Below are 16,463 nucleotides of genomic sequence, written 5' to 3' on the forward strand. Positions count from 1 at the left end.
TGAAGAAATGATCCTTTGTAAGAAATGTCCTACACTGGAATTCCCATTGTGGTACAGTGGTTAACGAATCCGACTAGGAACCATGAGGTGGTGGGTTCAATCCCTGGCCTTGCTCAGTGGGTTGAGGATCCAGCATTACCATGAGCCGTGTTGTGGGTCATAGACACAGCTCGGATCCTGCATTGCTGTGGCTCTGGCATAGACCAGTAGCTACGGATCCGGTTGGACCCCTAGCCTGGGAACCTCCATATGCCACGGGAAGCAGCCCTAGAAAAGGCAAAAAGATAGATAAATAAATAAATAAATAAATGTCCTCCATGTACCAGTAGGCACTACCCTCTGGTCACCAGAGTCATATGCTCTAGGGGCACTCCCTAGGGGGACTGTGTGGGCGCTTCTGTTGTGGTGGGGCCAACTATTGTGGGAAGTCTGGTGGGGATGGCTGGCCCTGATCCAGCTGGCTACCAGACACTGCCTCATGGGGGATTGCTGGCTCACAGGTTTGCAGAGCCAGGTCCAGGCACAGCTGGTTGGAGGGCTGGGTGGGGGAATTCGGGACCCAGGACTAGTGCTGACCACCTGGTGGGCAGGTTAGCACCTCATACTAATAGTCTAGAGGGAGGGCTCCAAAATGGATTTTGCCACCCCCAGTGTCCTCATGGTGCCACGAATTCCCAAAACTGGCTGCTGTCAGTGTCTAAATGCCCAGGGGGAGTCACAGTTATGCTGGCCTTCAAAGCCAGACATTCTGGAGGCTCATCTTTCTTTGCCAGAGCCTGATGTGAGGCTTGGACCCCTTGTTCCTTGGGAAGAACCCCTGCAGTTGTGGTTATCCTCCCAAAGCAGTGGGTCTTAAATATACCCATCTCCACCCTGTCTCATCGTGGTTTCTCCTTTATATCTTTAGTTGTGGAAAGTTTTTTCTGCTAGGCTTCAGGCCATTCTCATCAATAGCTATAATTTCGCTGTGCCCTTGGGAGGAGGTGAGCTCAGGGTCTTCCTGCTCCACCATGTTAGCCATCCATATGCTTTCCAAATAACAATAACAAATAGTTAATAGTTTTTTAGTGGTCACTCTGTGTCAGACTCTCTGATATTTGTTTTACTTCTATTATTCCAGTTACTCTTACCCAAAAAAAAATCTGTGGGTAAGTTTTTAAATTATCTTCACAATAGAGCTGAGGGAACTAACTTTATGAAATGTTAAAACCTCCTCCAAAGTCACACAGCCATTGCTTCTAGAGATAGAATTCCAGCACAGAGCTGTTGGATTCTCAAGTAAATGATGTTGACCTTCACACTAAGCTGCCTCCTCCTCTTGAATAGACCTGACTATAGCTGGTAGTCATATAAGGTAAGAAGCGCATAGGAATAACCACCAGGTTCCAAAGCCAGAAGGCTCTGCAAAGGAGCATTTTTCCTTGCAATATCAGATAGCTATTGGCAGTGAAGACCTGAGACCATTGGTTGGCAAGTGGCCTTAGGCCATCCTGACCAGGCTGCTGATACTTTGTCATGATCCAGGGTCACCCAGCTTTCTGGTTCAGAGACTGTCCATCACTTTACCCAAATGGGATCAGACCCTAAGGAAATGATTGATGGTAATCTTCTCAAAGTGAGCTGATTAGAACTTTGAAATACCTTCATATAATTCATAAGGCAAAAAAAAAAAAAAAAGTAACAGGAAAGACCAGGATGTGAGACCCACCAACCATACCCCCTCCAACACTAAGTCAGAAAGTTAGAAGTTGCTTCTTATTCTGGGATAGTCTCAGGAAATCCTGAGAAATTTACCCAGTCAGTAAATTATGGATACTGGAGTTAGGTGTATCCTGTGTCACCATTGCATGTACCTATGCATCTTTGGGAAAGTGACTTTGCCTCTATGATCCCGAGTCTTCTTGTTCATGAAATATATCTGTAATTAACTCCTCTCTCAAAGTGTTATTGATAAGATGAAAAATACCTATAAAATGGGTGGCACTTTACAAGTCTCACAGAGCATTATCCTGGTATAGGCATCTGCTTGCACCCCAGACTGAAATATCCGTGTTACTTATCCAAGCACCCTTTCCCTAATAGATTACTGGAGAAAAGCTGACTGTTCCTTTTAATTTACTTTCCTAATATCAAAACCAAATACAGTTCCCAATTTTTGCAAATTCTTTTTTGTCAGTTGCTTTCAGACCAACTGCTTTCTGGTGACTTTTCCCAGGAAGCTTTCTCCAGGTCAGGCCATAGGGTTTGTTTCTTCCACAGAATTTTCCTATGGGGGAGCTACACTCTTCTGTGGGATGAAGATTCTTATTTTAGCATATGCCCCAGAAAACAACACTTACAGATTCATCACCAGAGTGGTTATTCAGATATTTCAGGTTCCTGTGGCTCTCCACACTCTAAATTCAGCAGAATTTCCTCATCTCCACAGGTATTAGGTGATATACTTGAATATCAAAATCTGTCTCTGCAATGGGTTTAGAGGCAAAGACGATTAAAGGATTAGAAAATCTAACCTATAGAGAAAAGTGGAAGATACAAATGTGCTTTATCTCACAAAGGCAAGAAACCAGCCATTCCTTGCTGAAGAATGGAACAGGAAAAAGATGAAAGTGTTCTGCAGTGTAAAAGGTTAAGAAAATGTCTGACAATCTTGTTAAATGTGGATTTGAGTTAAATTAGGATATTGTCAACTCTCCTTTTTGGGAAACATGAAAGATGTGGTTTAGATGCTTCCATTGGGGACAGTTTGGTTCAGTCCTGGATGTATCCTTGCCCAAGGGCTGACAGATGGATAGAATGACCTCTCAGCATCCCTCCCAGCCCCGCACTTCTGTTGTTCCGTGCTTGTTGGACTAGCAACTTAGCTGAGTCAGAGTTGCCCTTGTAAGTTAGTCAAGGAGTCAGCTGCTTGAAAGAAAACAGGTAAACTCTTTGTCCCCAAAATAAGTGCCTCTCTTCCCTGTTCCAGAAGAAATTATACCACAAAAGATGTATTTCCTTGAGTCACAAAGTATTTTTGTCTCTAGAGTTCCCTAGTAGAACACACACACTTACACCTAAGTGAAGATAAAGTAACTAAACCTTATCAGATAAAGTCTTTGCAGAGATCAAGATCCTGCAACAGACTAAGACTGGAAATGCAGGAAGACATACACATGACCGTGAAGACAAACTGTGCCTAATTGAAAGAGTAGCTCTTGGATTGTGCAGAAGATGGGGCTCTTCTCCATCCCAGCTGAGTTCAGATATCCTTTCAATGAATGTGCAGCTCCTACCAGGCATGGAGCACTGGGCAAGGCACTGGGGACATACTATAAGCCAAACCGACATGGCTCTTGCTTTCCTGAAAAACACTCAGCGTGTGATGAGTGTGTGGTGAATTATTCCATGGGATCCACACTCACACAGCAAATCATGGTTGAGTTGCTAATATCCACAAGGCATCGTAATAGGCACTTGGAACAGGGTGGTAACTGAGTGGACAAATCCTTTGCCCTCATGGAGCTTACATCTTGGTAAGAGGCAGTTACAGAATGAAAGAAGCACGAGGTGCTCTAAGAAATCCAACAAGGAGCCCTGCCCTGGCTGACAAGCTCCCCCAAGAAAGGGGTGTTTCTACTGACATGTGAAGACTGAGTAGAAACTGGTGAATGGCACAGGTTGTGGGATGAGGCAACAACTGGAAGATGCTCCATTTAAAGTTACCAATGTTGTCAAGCTACCACAATTTGCTTGTATAGTAAGATGAAAGGTCATTTATCTTTTTCTTTCTTATTATTCAATAACTATGCAATAAATAATTGTAGACAAAATCAAAGTCATACTTAAAACTATTTTATCTCATTTAACATGAATGTGTTGGTCTTTATTACTTGTAAGTTATGATCAAATTCTATATGGATGTGATATAATTGGGACACTGAAATCGAAATCAATAGTTTTGCCCTGATGATGTAAGCATTGAGTCTAATTCTAAAATGTGTTTGGTTTTGCTGTCTGCAAACAAGATAACGTGTTTGACATTTTGACATGGATCTTTCCCCACCTGCACTGAATGTGAATTACAGGTTGGTTCCTGCACTACAGGTGGACCTGTGGCAGCCCAGCAGTATCTCCTACATATCAGAGGGAACAGTTACTGATGTCCATATTCCCCAAAATGGGTCCCGAGCCCTGTTAGCCTTCCTACAGGAAAGCAACATCCAGTACAAGTAAGCCTTCTTTTTCATTGCTTAATTCATTTGTGTTCCATTGAACTGCATGATGACTGTACTCAGGTCATTTATTGGGTGCCAACAACGGTGTTTCAGGTACTGTGTTTCACATTGGGAAAAGCATCATGACTATAACAGTTATATTTGCCTTTCATGAGCTGCTTATTAGTGTAATGGGGGAGGCTAGTGACCACACTTCCCTAAGTAACCTGTGTAAACATAGAAGGATTTTACTGTGTAAGGAAAGGAAAGTAGCTTATCAATGCCTGGAAGGTGGAATGGGGAGGCAGGGTGAGAAAAAAGCTAGACTTCGCAGGAGCCATATCATTGAGACAAAGAATGAGATTTGGGACCTTGAAGGTTGAGAGAACCATGCCAGCCAAGGCAAGAAGCAGCATAGTATGTGTGCAGGGAACCAGTGTAGTTCAGTGTCATTAGTGTGCAATGTGCAAGGCAGAGAACAGAAAGACAAGATGCTGGGAAGCCTGCTATTCAGAGTTAGGAGATCAGACGTCATCTTGTGGGAGATGCTGCACAGTTGGAGGAGGTAAGCATGGGGGCCACATGAAACTGGGGTGCAGGGGTGAAGACAACAGTAGTGGTCCAGGTAAGAGAGAACGAGGCCCCAGAGTCAGGGCAGGTAGTGAGATGAAGAGAGAATTGCAAAAAGTATTTCAGAAGCAAAACCACCTGCACTTGGCCCTTGTTTGGATGGAAGTGAAAGAAGAAGAACTCAAGGATGACTACAAGGCTTCTATCTTCAGTTACCAATTAGACAAATTTGAGGGGTTTTTTTGTTTGCTTGTTTTTAAGGAATAGTTAAGCAGTAAGAACGGAACAAGTGGAAGATAGTCACAGGAGTCAAGAAGAAACAAAAAACTTTTGAGGGCATTCCCATTGTGGCTTAGTGGTAACAAACCCGGCTAGTATCCATGAGGATGCAGGTTTGATCCCTGGCCTTGCTCATTGGGTTAAGGATCCAGTGTTGCCATGAGCTGCAAAGAAGAAAGTTAAAAAAAATCATCCAGTTTCCCAGGAATAATGATGATCAGTATTATACCAGGTGAACATTGTTCTAGGTGTTTCTTTTTTTTTTTCATTTTTTAAAGTTTTATTGAAGGTGTTCTTTTTTTTCATTTTTTAAAGTTTTATTGAAGGATAGGTGATTTACGGTGTTGTGATCATGTCTGCTGTACAACAGTGATTCAGTTATACATATACACACATCCATGCTTTCTCAGCTTCTTTTCCAATATAGGTCATCACAGAATATTGGGTAGAGCTCCCTGTACTAAACAGCAGGTCCCCACTGACCATCCATCCCATGTACAATAGTGTGCGTAGGCCAATCCCAAACCCAGCCAAGCAGTCTCAAATCTCCTTGGCTTAAGGCAAGGTTAGAGGTGGAGAAAGAGAATGTGCCCCTGGTACAAGAAGACCAGGGAGGAGGCAAGAGTCAGAGGTAAGCAAGCAGGAATGGCATGATGCTGAAGGGAGGGGGAGATTTTCCTGGAAGCTAGAAGATTAATGGGGAAGCATGGCCAGGAGAATGCCTCCCTCCCTCCCCTCTGGCCCCATGGAGGACAATGGGGAGAAGAGAAAGCCACCCCAGAATCTCTGTCCTTGAGAGAGTCCAGTTTCTGTTAGGGGAAGAATATGAGAGGAGAGCAGTTCTCTGAAGAGCCTGGAGGATGTAGGGGTGGTCTGTACAGGGCCAGAGGGATCCCGGCAGCACCAGGGGATGGGAGGTGGTGAAGAGAGGCAAGGTCAATGCCCAGTGTGGGGGGAGAAATGCAGACTGGTGAATTCATGAGATGGGGAGAAGAGGCATGCCTTTTGTCTGGAGCCCATGGATTTCAGGGCTGAGAGGATGACTGCAAATGACTGGCTTCTACTACTCCAGCTGCGTAGCAAGCAGTTGTACTGCCAAAGCAGGCACAAAGATCCCTGATGGTGTCTGGCAAGGCCTGGGAAGGGTTCGTGGCTCTGGGGTCTCCGTGGCCGGTTGGGTCATGGGCTGCAAAGGTGCCATGACATCCCTCCCCAGCCCATGCAGACACTTCCCTGCCACCAGTACAGTTACAGCCTTACTAAAGTCCTGATGGGCTTTTTGTGGGAAGGTATTTTATCTGTGCTCCTACAACAGGGTAGAGTCAGAGCCACGCATCAAGCTCTTGCTCATACTAAGCACAACTTAGCAGTTGCTGTAACTTTGAAGGCATGCTTTGAGTCTCTGAATGCCTGGCAGGAAAGAGCTTATATCTGTTGGGGCTTGGCAACAGCTCACATATTTCATTAATTATTATGTGGAAGAAAAGACTCTACCAGTTATTTGAACAAATCTCTCTTTCCTGACATTCCATATAGGTCATGTGGAACTGATAGAGAATAAAATATCACCCTTGATGTCAAGGACAATAGAGTCTAAAAAAATGAGTATTTTAAACCAGTTGTCTCCTCCTGGAGAGCAGTCATTTAGAATTATTCATTTTGTTGGTCCCAAGATAAGACCACATAAGAGTCAATTAAATTCTAGAGAGCTGGTAGGTAGAGATCATTTTAATTGACTTTTATTATTGTAGCCTGGGGTATTTTCTGAGGATTATCATTTACTCAGTACAACAGTCCATAATGTATAGCTATATTCATCTTTATTATTATTATTTTTTGTCTTTTTAGGGCCACAGCCGAGGCATATGGAGGTTCCCAGGCTAGGGGTCAAGTCAGAGCTGCAGCTGCCAGCCTATGCCACAGCCACAGCAATACTGGATCCAAGCCAAGTCTGCCACCTACGCCACAGCTCATAGCAACGCCAGATCCTTAACCCACTGAGCCATGCCAGGGATCGAACCTGCATCCTCATGGATACTAGTCAGGTTTATTCACCACTGAGTCACAACGGGAACTCCTATAGTCATCTTTAGAGCAGAGAAAATGTGATGCCATGTGTCTGGCCTCTAGGTGATCAAACCTTCTTTAAAAACATGACATGAAATGACTCATTTTGTCATTCAGTTTTTTCAATCCCTTTATAAATTAAATACCAATAAAAACTGGTATGGAATTTCATGTTTTGAACCCCCTCTCTCCACCCCGGAAGCTTTGAGCAGGTGGTTTTGTACTAAGTGATGATGTGACTTGGAAAGTTTCTAACAGATCTAGTCACTATTTCAGGAGGGCACACAGTTGCGGTGGAAATAATACTCAGCCATAAACAATGAAGGAAACTAGAACAGTTCTAAAGCTGTTTGGGGGCTGCATTTCATGGGCTTCTCATCCACCTGGCAGTTTCCAGTTGCCTCCTTGACAAGGAAAATGGGGGCCACATCACGGTTATTTTCAGGTGGGTCTCTTGGGGTCTGTATTAAGGTACAGTCTAAGCTATTGAACAGAGACCCTGAATTAGTTTGCTAGGGCTGCAAAGTACCACAGACCAGGGGGGCTTAAACAACAGAGACTGAATGATTTCCCATTGTGGTGCAGCAGTAACGAACCCAACTGGTGTCCATGAGCATGTAGGTTTGATCCCGCCTCCCTCAGTGGGTTAAGGATCTGGCGTTGCCATGAGCTGTGGTGTCGGTCACAGACATGGCTCAGAGCCTGCATTGCTGTGGCTGTGGTGTAGGCTGACAGCTGCAGCTCCAAATCAACCCCCAGCCTGGGCACCTCCATATGCCACAGGCGCAGCCCTAAAAAGCAAAAAACAAACAAACAAAAACCAGAGGTTGCTTCTCTCCCAGTTCTGGGGGCTGAAAGTCTGAAATCAGGGTGTCAGCCGAGCTGGTGCCTTCCAGTGGCTGTGAGGGTCAGTGTCAGGCCTCTGTCCTTGGCTGGTGCATGGCTGTCTTCTTCCTTCTTTTCCTATCATCTTTCCTCTGCATATATCTGTCTTCATGTCCTAATTCTCACCTCACCTGTATTTTTTTAACTGGTAAAATATACATAAAATTTACCATTTTAGCCACACCGTTCAGTGCCATTAAGGATATTCAAACTGTTGTGCAACCACCTGCCCCGTCTATTGCCAGAACTTTTTCATCTTCCCAAACTGAACCGATTTCCCTTTTTCATAAGGACACCAGTCACACTGGATTAGAGCCCATTCTTATCAGGTCATCTTAATGATTTACATCTGTAACAACCCTGTTTCTAGGTAAGGTCACATTCCAGAGTCCTAGAGTTACCCTCAGATTGGGGTTAGGACTTCAACATATGAATGTGGGGGGAGACACACGCAGCACAACAGACCCTAAAACAGTGACTCAAGTGAAATAGACATGTGTTTTCTTCTCCCTTGTGTGACAGTCCAGAGGTCAGGGAGCTGTGGCTGCACTACTCCTGCCACTACCTTTGTTAGCATAATTGCCTCTCACGCCAGGAAGCTGGGGACTAGACCCTGGAGTCCTGAGCCCAGCCACCTGACAGCCACTGAGCTGTCACATCTCTGAGACCTGGACATGGCCACAGCAACAGCAGCAGGAGACGGCTATTCTTAAATTGCTGTCTTGTCAGAGTTAGCAAATTTGTACCCAGAACCATAGCTGCAAGAGAGTGGAGGAAGGGACTTTTCAGCTTCCCAGCCCTCTCAGCCCAGGCAGGCAAAGAGGGAGGGATATATGCTGAGGGGCAGCTGTCCGCATCCAGTACAGGCACCCAGGAGAGGGGAGAGGAAGAAAGGACCAGCTGGATTCTGATACTCTCTTCCATTTTAAAAAATTGAAGCATAGTTGATTTACAAGGCCATGTTAATTTCTGCTGTACAGCAAAATGATTCAGTAATACATATATATGCATTCTTTTTCATATTCTTTTCCATTATGATTTCTCATAGGACACTGAATATAGTTTCCTGTGCTATGCAATAGGGCCTTACTTTTGAGCCATTCTGTATATAACAGCTGCTAACCCCAACCTCCAACTCCATCCCTCCCCAGACACCCTCCTCTTGGCAACCACAAGGTGAACCTGTTTCTGTTTTGTAGATAGGTTCATTTGTGCCATCGTTTAGATTCCACATGTACATGATATCATATGGTATTTGTCTTTCTCTTTCTTACTTAGGATAATAATCTCAAGTTGCGTCTATATTGCTGCAAGTGGCATTTCTTTGTTCTTTTCTATGACTGAGTAGTATTCCATTGTGTATATGTACCACATCTTCTTTATCCATAAAGATAGACATTTAGGTTTATTTCCTGGTCTTGGCTGTTTTAAATAGTGGTGCTTAGAGGCAGTTCATTTCTGGATTGTTAGCCTAAACTGGAACCTGACAATATATTAAAATCACCTGCTGAGCTTTTAGAAGGTCTCATACCTATGCACAGAGATTCTTGTCTAAGTCGGGCTCAGGGAAGCATATTTTTTTAAAACTCACAGGAGATATTTTTTTGATCGCACCTGAAACATACGGAAATCCCCAGGGCCAGGGACTGAACGTGAGCCAATGATAATGCCAAATCCTTAACTGCTACGCCACCCGGGAACTCCATCACATGAGATTTAAAACCAGCTCATATTAAGAATCATTCACCTAAATGAAAGAATAAATACTAGGGAACCAAAGACCAGCTCTATCTGGGGCATTTGGAAACTTTAAAATAAGACTGAAACACTTAAGCATTTATTCAGCAAAGAAGCTAACACTCAACTCTAGTAATTCCAAAACCTCAAACTGTAAAACTACATAATGTTCTTAATTTGGTGAAAACACTAACAAACTTCACTAGAAAATATTAAGATAAGCCTTTATCAGAGCAATTATCCAGTGGAATTATTTTGACAACTCTCTGGGCATTTCATTCTGAGATTAGTAACATGTTAGGTCATTTATCAATTGATAATGATAAAGAATCCAATCAATCAAGAAGCATTTTTGTACTAAAACTCCTGGAAAAATATTAGCTCTGTAAGAGGTACAGTGGTGGTTCTACCAAGAGCAGTCAGATAGATTTATCAGCATCAGAACTTTCTGGTGACGAATACAAGGCATTGCTCTTACCTTGAGTAGAAACAAATTATCTGCACTTCTTTATATTTAGAAGGTATGCCTACTTTGGAAATTAATGCAAGAGCAAGGCACTACAGCTCAATTTTATAAACATTCCCAAAAGGTCTTTATAGCTTTGAAAACTTGTGTGTTTTCATGTTCATCTTGTCCTTTGAAGCTGGAAATTCAGAAGGAGATTCTTCTGTAGGTTGCTGGCTTTGGCAAATCTATTTACGTTTTTTTCTCCTCAGTTTCCTGAAAGAGAGAAAAGCAGCCCTGAGATATGGATACATGGTACTAGAGAGGCAGCCCATCTGAGGATTGCTTGCAGTGAATGGAATTTGTTGACAGTTTATAACCACCTCAGCCCTAACCAAGCTCCAGTTTTTCTTGATCACCCCAGATCCTCTCTGGGAACAACACGGCAAGACTAGACATTGACGAGGAGCTGAATTTGGTTCTTTACACCCACGCTGGCAATATTGTAAAGTTCTTTAGTCCACACAAGCCTACTTTCATCTTTGACTTCTTCCCTTGACAGAAGAAAGCACTAATACAGATCATGTCCAAACTGCCATTCTAACCTCCACTTGTATTTTGAGCCACGGCGAGCAGCTCCCAAGCCAGGTTACCAACTTTGTGCCACTCCACCTTATCTTGATATTTAATAAGTTTCTAGTTTTAAAGTCAAGAATCGAGACGAAAAGAATAGTAAACTGATGATAAATTCCTGATTAAGTGCTCTGTCCATAGTGGGTACTTGGCAAATCAAAAGGAATGCCCTACACCCAGCATGACGCTAAGTAAATCTACTTCCTTCATGGACCAAAAAGGTTTTATTCAAGAAGTTCAAGATAATATCTTTATTAAGTGGCCCATATAGGTCAACTCTGAGTCATTTAAAGATGCCATTACATATTTTTTTTAATAGCAATGAAGCCATCAAGCCATAGGTTCTTTTTTTTTTTTTTTTTTTTGCTTTTTAGGTATATGGAAGTTCCCAGGCTAGGGGTTGAATCAGAGCTGCAGCTGCCGTCCTACACCACAGACACAGCCACACCAGATCCAAGCCGCATTTGCTACCTACACTGCAGCTCATGGCAACACCGGATCTTTAACCTACTGAGCCAGGCCAGAGACCAAACCTTCATCCTCATGGATACTAATCAGGGTTGTTACACACTGAGCCACAACAGGAACTCCCAAGCTACAGGTTCTTTTGGATGATAAATTTTTTTTAGCTACCTGCCAGACCAGGAAAATCACTGAGGGATTCTTAAACGCCTTTATGTAAATGAGTGAGCGCCTTATTACCTCATGACGCGCTAGTTAGAGGAGAAGGGTGAGTATTAGGGAGACAAGCCTATATCTAGCTCACATGTCTCATCAAGAATACCAGTGACTCCACCTGAAGCTGGCTCCCCACACATCAGCCACCCTGGAATCCCTCACCCTGCCCCTCGGCCTTCAGTTTCCAAGTGCATTCGCTCTATCTGAACTTGTCTTCTCCTGACCTTCTTGATAGTGGCCTTCTTGAAGTGAAATTCGCTTTTTCTGACTCTTGGTATTTCTTCCATTTCCTCTTGAAGATTGTAGCTTCTTTTTTCTTTTTTTCATTTTTAAAAGTCTGATTGAGGTATAGTTGATTTCTGATGTTGGGATAATTTCTTCTGTGCAACAAAGTATACACACATCCATTCTCATTCAGATTCTTTTCCCACATAGATCATCACAGCATCCGCAGGTCCCTGTTGGCCAGTCATTCCATATATCACACTGTGCATATGCCAGTCCCAAACCCTCAGTCCATCCCTCCCCCTACTCCTGTCCTTTTGGTGACCATAAGTTTGTTTTCAAAGTCTGTGGGTCTCTTTCTATTCTGCAAATAAGTTCATTTGTATCCTTTTTGGGGATTCCACATATAAGGCATATCGTATTGATGTTTGCCTCTCACTGTCATCTTTCCCTTTTCTGAGTTTGGGTCACGTATGCTGGGCGATGACATGAGAAAAGCCTTTCAATGACAAAAGGCTTGGGGACAGAAAGAGGCAGCAGAAAAGGAGGGTTTGGCAAGGGAGTAGGGAATTGACTTGCTTCATTTTTTTATAATGTCACACTGACCTTGAGTCTAAAGACTGGAATTTGGGAGTTCCTTTTGTGGCACAGTGGAAACGAATCCGACTAGGAACCATGAGGTTTCAGGTTCGATCCCTGGCCTCGCTCAGTGGGTTAAGGATCCAGTGTTGTCTGTGGTGTAGGTCACAGACACGTCTCGGATCCCGTGTTGCTGTGGCTGTGGCATGGGCTGGTGGCCGTAGCTCTGATTGAACCCCTAGCCTGGGAACCTCCATGTGCCACAGGTGTGGCCCTAAAAAGCAAAAAAAAATTAAAAAATAAAAATAAAATAAAGACTGGGATTTGGGTTCACATACCAAGTTCAAATTCTGGCTCAACCCTCACCATAGAAGTGATTTTGGCAAGTCCTTCACCCTTTTGAGTCTCAAGTTGTAAAATGGAGGTAAAATTTACCTCATAGACTTGTTAACCAAGATGAAGTCAGTAAAATGCACAGCACAGTACCTACCACCTGGTAGGTACTCGGTAAATTCCCATCCCATCATTCAGTTCTCATAGCTGCTCCATCAATGGTAGTTACTATTAGTATCATTATTACTTGGGGACCTCTGCCTGTAATTTTACATTTTATATCCATTTTACCATTTAACAGTTTTTATTTTCTGAAACAGAACATCTTCCTAACATTTGGTATTTTTAGATGTGTCAATCTCCATATGGTCCCCTTTCCTTCACTGTCCTTTTCATAGATCTATGATTTTCTTTTGACATGGACTCATTTTTATATTGTCACCATTTCATTTTCATCATGTCTGTTGTTTCACATCCAGGATCCTCATAGAAGATCTTCAGAAAGCACTGGAAAAGGGAAGCAGTTTGCCAACCCAGAGAAGTCGAAGGTCCCCCTCCGGATATAATTATGAAGTTTATCACTCCTTAGAAGAAGTATGTCATCAAAAGAGCATTTGCTGATTTTTTACAGGGGTATTTTTATATGTAGGTCTCAGGATTGGGAGATAAGCATGAGGACCAGAGTGGGAGCTAGATGAAGAATCCAGATAGCTCTTAAGTTGCCCGGACACCTCAGTTCTCTTCTATTAAGCCTTTTATGGCTTTAGAAGAAGAAACAAAATGATTTTACTTTTACCTACTTTACAAAGTACAATGGAAGAGTGCAGGGAAGTTGCTATAGTTGCCCCTTGGTACCCAAAGGAGATTGGGTTCAGAAGCCCCTGCAGAGACTAAGTGCCTTGTGTTCAATGACCTCACACAGTAGGCCTCTGAATCTACCAGTTCTGCATCTGCGGAGATAGAAGCTGACCGTAATTACTGGTATAAACATGCTAACTGAAAATCCATGGAAGGAAGGAAGAACAGAGTTTGAGGCCAATGGACTGGTTGAGGGGTAGAGTGAATGTTGGTGTTTGCCCCACACCCTCTGCAAAGTTGAGACCTCCCCAAAACCAAGCTTCATTTGTGGGACCTGAGGGCCTTTCAGTTTGCTGCATTTATTTTATCTGGAAAACACAGGGACCCCCATCCCACCGCCACTACTGTATACCTGGGCAATGACTAGTTATTCTTTAAATATCAGCTTAAGCAAGAGGGGAGATGTTTCCTCTCTCCTACCCCACCTCAGTTATAGAGGTCAGAACTCCCCACACCCAGCCCCTCCTAGTACATGGATGTGATACCTATCATAGCTTTTAGTTCTATAATTGTATGATTATTTGATTAATGTCTCTCTTTCCTAATAAACTACAAGTGCCATGGGGATAGGCCAGCACTTTCTTGCCTTCTAGCAAGCAAATAGAGACTTCCAAGTAGAGAGTTGTTGACAGAATGAAAAAATGAATACACATATTTTTTTCATGCCTCTCCTGAATTAAGCAAAGGAATGCCAGTCATAGAATTAACGAGATCCCATTTTTTTTGGGGGGAGGGGGCACCGGCTGCACCTGTGGCGTATGGAAGTTCCTGGGCCAGGGATGGAACCTGCGCCACAGCAGCAACCCAAACCACTGCAGTCACAATGCCAGATCTTTAACCCACTGCACCACAGGAGAACTCCCAGATCCTGTTATACTCTTAACAGAATTTTTGGTTCTCTTAATAGTGACTTTCCTTTCAAAATTATTTCTACATACTTCATTTTTAACATACTTTTTAGAAGCTTGAAATTAGAAGCAGTGGAAAGGATGGAGATAACTTGACACATTAAAGTGCTACTAACATGCACTAGAAAAGAGTCAAAATGTAAAAATGTATCAATATAGATATGTACATATACAGAAATGTGTGTATGTGTATCCTCATTAGACTAAGTAAGAATCCAAAGAAAAGAAAAGTATGGGTACTTTCCAAAATCTGGGCTTTTTTTTTTTTTTTCAGAACAGACTCTTTCACATCATGGAACCCTGGGATGCTTTTGTGTGACCTCCTTACTCCTGTATTGGGCTTTTAAGTCACAATGTCACCCATCTTTCTAAGTGCCTTATTTATCCATCTCAAAAATACCTTTTCTTGATGACAGATAAACATGTGTGAATGGATCAATGCAAATAGATCATTCTTATTGGGGAAAGTTATTCAGAGCATGCCCTCCAGTGTGTGGTGTGGCTGGTAAAATAACCTTTAAGCACAAAAGATAATGCCTTTTTCTTAGCCCTCTCTGTTCAGTGGCCAATAACAATATCCAGGACTTTAATAAGCACTTTTAAATAGTTGGGATGGTTTTCCTGAAACTTATTTCTTCCTTTTTCTCTTAAATGCTTGGGAAGAAATGGAAATAAATTTTGATTTTTAAAAAAGAACCCAGAACACGTTGATTAATTTTCTGTAAGATGCTGCCATCAAGATATTAATGATGAATAGTAGAAGGTATGCTTTAAAAAGGGAACAGTACAAAGACATAAAGCTACTCTTTATAAAAGCAAAAAAATGAAATGTAATTTTAAGTATCCTGGAGAAAATTAAGACTACAAAATTGGTTTTTGATTCAATTTCATATTCCATGTGTGCTTTTTGAGTTCTAAGACCTACTGTTGTCTTTTCATTATCCTTTGTTTCTTTGTATCACAAGCTTCATCACTGGGAGAGTCTGACATGGTTTTTATTTATTTGCTTTTAGATTCAAAATTGGATGCGCCATCTGAATAAAACTCATTCAGGCCTCATTCACATGTTCTCTATTGGAAAATCATATGAGGGAAGATCTCTTTTTGTTTTAAAGGTAAAAATAAGAAATCAGTGACTAAAAAGATGTTTACTGGACATTCGTCTTTTTCAGCTTTGACTTATGGGGAAAAGAAATGGTCTTTCATAGAGTCTCATATTTAACATTATCTAGTAATTTAAGGGGAAAAAAATCCCCTTAGGTTTTTGAGCCATGTTTAAGTTTTGCTATTGAGTATGCCAAAGAATACTGTTTCTAACATACTCAAAGTGATGGATGCCCTTCAAAAATAATGACCTTTGAAATGATTTGTAAGGTGAGGCTGCTTACGATGAACCAATGCAAAGCTGCATAAATGTGTAAGAAGCTATCTGCCCTTGAACCTGTGTTCTCCTCTAGCTACTGACCTACAGCTCTCCATCCCTTCTCAGCCAAACATCTAAAAAGATTTCCCTGTATGGTTATCTCAATTTCCACACCTACCCTTCAGACCTTGGCTCACTGGCCTTTGCCTACCACGCACCCGAAACTTCTACGACAACCCCTAGGGAGTTCTCCTCCCGCCTCTGACCATCACCTCCTGTCTCCTTCACTGGCCCCTCTACCCTTGTCCTTCCCTTACGTGCTGGTAACCCCAGGATTCTCTCCTCAGCTGTGCTCTCACACTCCCAGACCTTTCCAGGTGGGCACATCCACCCCACAGCTTCAGCAATCATTCCAGACTTTTCTATACAGTGGTGTCTGCTCTCCAGAGTTGTAAGTTCTTATCTCCTTGCCTCCTTGACATTCGCATCTCGATGGTCACCAAAGGACCTCAGAAGCAAAACAGTGGCCCTGTGCTCCTGGTCAGGAAACACAAGCATCAGCCTAAATTCCTCTCCTGATTTCTCACCACTTTGAGTCTATCACGAGGAACTTCTAAATGTCTTTTGGATTTGTCACCATGGCTTTGCTTGTCCTCACTGCTGTGGCCCTGGCTTATTTCTGGATCTATTACAGTTGTGACCTCATT

The 16,463-nt window shown here is 42.7% G+C and overlaps 1 protein-coding gene and 1 long non-coding RNA gene across 5 annotated transcripts in view; one reads left to right on the top strand and one right to left on the bottom strand.

Annotated features, from left to right (window-relative positions):
* CPA6 (carboxypeptidase A6) overlaps positions 1-16,463 on the top strand; it is a 250,013-nt gene that overhangs the window by 166,722 nt on the left and 66,828 nt on the right. For 3 of the 4 annotated variants that reach the window (XM_085022215.1, XM_085022217.1, XM_085022216.1), the window contains 3 exons: positions 4,068-4,211; positions 13,107-13,221; positions 15,407-15,508. In XM_085022215.1, the coding sequence (XP_084878341.1) occupies positions 15,419-15,508 (90 nt within the window). In that variant the 5' untranslated portion in view covers positions 4,068-4,211; positions 13,107-13,221; positions 15,407-15,418. The remainder of the gene's footprint in view (positions 1-4,067; positions 4,212-13,106; positions 13,222-15,406; positions 15,509-16,463) is intronic. The other variant, XM_021089270.2, reaches the window with a different exon arrangement.
* The window catches only part of LOC110260281 (uncharacterized), a 106,150-nt gene that overhangs the window by 4,978 nt on the left and 84,709 nt on the right, over positions 1-16,463 (bottom strand). Inside the window, exon 3 of the long non-coding RNA XR_002343273.2 lies at positions 10,213-10,455. This is a non-coding gene — a long non-coding RNA (uncharacterized LOC110260281). The remainder of the gene's footprint in view (positions 1-10,212; positions 10,456-16,463) is intronic.

This window comes from Sus scrofa, chromosome 4, assembly GCF_054392235.1.
Source record: "Sus scrofa isolate SSC_HxYL_T2T_F1_AM1 chromosome 4, Sscrofa_HxYL_maternal_Yorkshire_Landrace_v2.0, whole genome shotgun sequence".
Classification (NCBI taxonomy): Eukaryota; Metazoa; Chordata; class Mammalia; order Artiodactyla; family Suidae; genus Sus; species Sus scrofa.